The 5,446-nt window shown below is 44.0% G+C and overlaps 1 protein-coding gene across 2 annotated transcripts in view; it reads left to right on the top strand.

Annotated features, from left to right (window-relative positions):
• LOC108779128 (cyclin-T) overlaps positions 1-5,446 on the top strand; it is an 18,740-nt gene that overhangs the window by 5,895 nt on the left and 7,399 nt on the right. The window contains exons 4-7 of one of the 2 annotated variants that reach the window (XM_018546486.1): positions 104-149; positions 319-409; positions 624-821; positions 896-4,123. In XM_018546486.1, coding sequence (XP_018401988.1) covers positions 104-149; positions 319-409; positions 624-821; positions 896-4,123 — 3,563 coding nt within the window. Of the gene's footprint in view, positions 1-103; positions 150-318; positions 410-623; positions 822-895; positions 4,739-5,446 lie in introns of those variants that run through there. The other variant, XM_018546485.1, reaches the window with a different exon arrangement.

The raw sequence follows: 5,446 nt of genomic DNA on the forward strand, positions 1-5,446 counted from the left end.
CTCGGCTTGCGGCTCGGCTCGAGGTTCGGCTCGCGTTTCGGCTCGATAGTCTAGACGCACCTTTATGATGAAAATGAATTAAAATGAAATCTTCATATTTTAGCGAGTAAGGACTTAGCTCAGACTTCGTACTTTATGGCATCTAACAGGTAAGTGTTCATTGCTTTTGGATTGTGTTGTCATTTTTCTGTACACTAATATGATTCCTGTCAACACAAATCCCACACACGCGCGCGCGAATCTTTAAAATCATTAAATAATGAAAGCTTGTTTCAATGCGCTCAATGCCGGTTTTATGCGTTTTCTTTTCTTTTGCAGCCTACATTTAACTACAATGTGTCTACAATATAAGCCGACAGTTGTCGCTTGTTTTTGCATACACCTCGCGTGTAAATGGTCCAATTGGGAGGTAAGAGAAGTATATAAACTTTTAAACATCCGTATAAAAGTTGCAAATTGCAGAATGCTAATATGCAATAATAATTTTAGTATGAAAGTTATAAAATAATCATCATGTCTTGCCTTTATTGTTCAGGTTGATTTATGTCTATCTTGATTCTCTGTAATTATTAACATTTATTGGTACATTTTTAATAATAACTTATCTTTTTTTCCATGCACAGATACCGCAAAGTACTGAAGGAAGACAATGGTTCTGGTATGTAGATAGGACTGTAACATCAGAATTACTTCAAGAACTCACAGACGAATTTCTTCACATATTTGATAAGTGTCCATCGAGATTGAAAAGAAAAATTATGAGCATTTCCGCGAATCAAAGTCCAAGTATTCATCATCCGAGTCTGCCAAATTCGCCATTTGTAAGTAACTCGTACATACGAATATGATTGTTTTCGCATATTTTTTTTACGAATTCTAAATCACATCTTTTTAGGATGCCGAGCCGCGTAGAATACAATCTCCAGCAACATTGGATGGTGCCGCTGCTGCTGTTATGGCTCATTTCAATCGTTCTCATCATGCGGCGGAAGGTACCGCAGGTGCTCCCCCCGCTGCCACCGCTGCTCATTCGAGCCGCTCACATCATGCTGCAGATGGTACCGCTTCTACTTCTACGACTGGTGCTACTGCTCATTCGAGTCGTTCTCATCATACGATGGACGGTGCCGTTGCTCATTCAAGTCGTTCTCATCATGCGACAGACGCAACTACCTCTGCTGCCTCTGTCACTGCTGCCCATTCGAGTCGCTCTCATCATACCATGGATAACACCGCCGCCACTGCTACTGTTGCTCATTCGAGTCGTTCTCATCATGCGCAACAAGAGAAGCAAGATGAGAAGAAAACTGGAACTATTGCAGGACCATCGAGAACAACAACCGCAATAGATTATAGAGAATATCGAGAGAAGAAGGAACGAGAGCGTCTAGAGAGAGAGAAAGCAGCTGCCGCTATTGGGTGCCATATCACCGATCCTAACAAGCCCTACCATTCGCATCATCATAAACCAGTATCGAATACAAGTATACCGAACAAGCATCAAATGCCATCTGTGCAAAAGAGTACTGGCCTTCATCATAATCATCATCATCGGCCGGATATGAAAGTCGGTCAACCAGTGCAGAGACACTCGACTAGTAATCAACCTAATCGCGATCCCAGTAGGCAACGATTGCCAAGAGAACACAATACTGGTGTGGCCAGCACAAGCGCCGGTATAACACACTCTTCGCATTCTCACGCCAATTTAGATAGTTCCTCGTCCGAATCCGTACCTCATAGATCGGACAGTGGTGCCGTGCAGGATTCCGCATCCTCGCATAGTAGTTTGCAGGAAAAGATGAGTAATAATCACAGTGGACATAGACTGAATGCGCTCGATAGCAAGCATCAGGCGCATGATAAGAGATTGTACCGAGGGGAGGATCCAAGACTTAAATCCGCCAAATATGCAGATATGAATAGAATGGAGAATCGACGAAAAGCAGAGACGCTGGAGCAGAGATGTGAAGAGGTGCGGAAGCTGATTGAAAAACCATTGCCGCCGCCAAAGCAGGCGGACATACCGTATCTGATGAACGCGCAGCAGAAACAGCCTCATCATGCCAAGTACAATCAGCAACAACAGGACAAAGGCAGCTCATTCACGGGTGAAATGAAACATGCGACAACTACTAGCCAGAATGCTCTGCCGCAGGGTACATCGCCAAGCACTTCATCATCGCAGAAACCCGCACCCATTAAAACACAAATGTACAGTCAGCACAGTGCGCAGGGTGTGTCCCAGATTCTGAAAGATACTATTAAAAATGGTAATTCCCAGTCTTGCCTAAGCACATTGAACAATGTGGATGATACAAAGTCGGAAAAGCGATCGCGATCAAATGTCCACGAAGAATTCGTTGAGAGAAATTCCATCGATGTTCAACAGAGCAGTTTGCATACACCACCTGGCAAGCATAGATCACTATTCAGTCCAGAGACTCCGATTGTGATCAGAGAACCGCACGCGCAAAGCGCAAGGCCTAAATCGAAACAGAAGACACCACCCTCTGCAGCTACAAAGATGAAGGAACGCGTGTCACCGTTCGCGAGTTCTCCGACTCTGCAAGACTCATTAACGGTAAAACGACCATCTTCCAACGATGGCACGGTATCTACGCATAAGAGGACCCGTGCATCGAGTATCAGTGAGAACGAGAAGGTGATAATAAAAACAGAAATCAAGACTGAGGATACAACCAGTTTGGAGGCAATGAAGATGCTTGGTCGCGTACCTGATCTGATCCAACCGATACGTGACAATCCATCGTCAAACGGAAGGAACAGTAGCGCATCATCAGTCATTAACGATATGAAACCACCGGAACTTATCAAACCGTTCGAGTCGGATCAGCTGCGATTCAATACGATGTCGCAGCAAAAAGTTTCGTTAATAAACGTCAACACTTTGACTAATGGTCTGGACCTCAACATAGTAAAACAAGAGCACTCGGAGCATCGCGTGAAAAGGGAATTTGTAGAGCATTATATAAAGAATGAACCATCGGAACATAGGGCTCCAGAATCAACGCATTCCCACTCGCAGACGAAACTTGAATACACGTCGCCGATTAAATCTGCGCAGAGTATAAGCGCATTACTCCAAGAGACACTGGCGCCGATGCCTTCACTGTTGCAGGGACTACAACAACCTAGCCAATTACCCACTCAAAAGGTGCATCAAGAACAACTGCAGCATCAGCAACAGCAGCATCGGCTACAGTCTGTTCAACATTCATTAATAGATCAATTAGCAGTGACGACTCAGTGTTTGTCGGTAGCGACCGATAATTTCACGCCGATAGCTTCAACCGTAGATATCAGTGTTCTCTCCGATAATGTGTCGATGACGCTACCAAGCAACAGTAATGTGGTGGAGTTGGCAGTGCCAGCAGCTTCCACGGTAATGATTGTGCCTCCGATCGAAGAGAAACGATCGGAGCATCATAAGAGTGAAAAGAAGAAAAAAAAAGAAAAACACAAGCACAAGGAGAAGAGTAAAGACAGTAAGCATAATAAGCATAAACACAAGGGAAAGGTTAAAGAGAAACATCGTGAGAAAAAAGACAAGGAAAAAAGCGAGGAGACGCCAGCGGCAGCGCCCATTAAAATTACGATTCCTAAGGACAAACTGAATCTGGGCATGGAAGCATCGCCGACCGTGGTCAGCGGAGGTCCCGGCTCATCGGACAAAAATATATCGCCACAGAGCACGGTTCTGAAAATCAAGATTCCCAAGGAACGACTCAAGGGCACCGATAATGTACCCAGTTCATCTCCTGCGCAGCCACCGATGATGCAAGGTCCGCTAAAGATCAAGATACGTACTGATGGCATCTCGAGGAGTTCCGCGCAGCCACCGCCGTCGACGTCATCATCGTCGTCGTCGTCGAACGGCGCGAGCGGATCCTCATATCTGCAGCTCTCTGAATCATCCGCGAACGAAACGACAAGTCGAAAGCGTGAGCGAGTCGAGATGATTGGCGACAGCTCGAGCAGCAGTGGCCTTCCGCCCACAAAGAAGCAAGCGGTGATGATACCTACGACGGGTTATGGCCAGGGCCACCGACCTGGAGAACGGCAGAACGGCAGGCATTATAACTCCGGCAACAATAATAAGGTACGTGGAAGAGGCGTCCGTCAGCATCACGGCGGTCGCGGACCACCACTACATCATGCAGTTGCGGGTCAACGCGGTAACGCTAGTGGTCACTACCAGCGGGAGATTTACGGTAATGGCCGCGGTAGCCATGGTAGTCGCGGTCATCAACATCATCAAGCCCCTTATAATTCCCATCATCCCCCGGCTATTCGCGGCGACGTCGGCGGATACCCGAGAGGGACTGGTCAAACTGACCAAGGCATAGATTCTTATTTTTATACTAATTATCATACACCAATGTTTAATACATCCACCGGGTACGTGTACGATCCCGCCTATCAGCAGTACTATCAACAATTTCACCAACAATCCCAATACTCGATGTATCCGACAGGAAGTAATTTAATAGTGACGCCGGACGGTACCATCAACACGTCGGTGCCACCGCCGTCGTTGCTCCCAAATCACCTTTATCAGAATCAAAATATCGTACAATCGGCTGCGTCCACCCGGCAGGAAGATACACAATTGTTGCCTCCACCGCCTCTTCAACCGCCACCGTCGCCTCCTCCCCTGCCGAGTGGACCGCCACCTCCGCCGCCTCCACCACCTCCTCCGTCAATGTCGGAATGATGGGACCTTTCAATTTACATCTATACATATGTACATATTACATATATATGTATGTATTGTATATTTACATATATATTTTACGTGTACATATATATAAATATATGTATATATATATATGTTTTTCTTCTATTACATATAAAATATTGGGTTGTTCTGAAAGTTTGTAGTGAAATTTGATAACAGTTCTAAAGCAATGTTAAAGTTTATACAAATATTTTTCACCGCGATTTTTTTTCGACAGTAAATGATTTACTAGAACATTTTACATCTTCTAGAAAAAAATAACCGGTTTGAAATGAGAAAATCACGCGTAAGTTTTCTTCGATATAAATAATTTCCACGTAAACAGCACATATGTTTTTATGTTGCTGTTTATATGTAGCGTTACTTTTACACTGATGATAGTAAAAAAGAACATTAAATATCGAAAATATCTTTCTTATTTTGCATCTTCTGAATGTCGTTAAACAAATTCAATACTTTTTTTTTTTTAAATAGTAGTTTTCAGAAATTTTTGTTTTTTAAAACTACGGTACACGAAAAACAGAAGCAAATCGTTTTGGATTTGCTACTGCTTACACGCCTTTATTATTGCCTTGTGGTCTTTACTGTGATTTTATATACACACACACTTACAGTAAAATGTGTGTGTGCATGCACGCGCGTGTGTGCATAATTACAGTAAAAAAAACTGTATATATATATATA

This window comes from Cyphomyrmex costatus, unplaced genomic scaffold (assembly GCF_001594065.2).
Source record: "Cyphomyrmex costatus isolate MS0001 unplaced genomic scaffold, Ccosl1.0 scaffold55, whole genome shotgun sequence".
Lineage (NCBI taxonomy): Eukaryota > Metazoa > Arthropoda > Insecta > Hymenoptera > Formicidae > Cyphomyrmex > Cyphomyrmex costatus.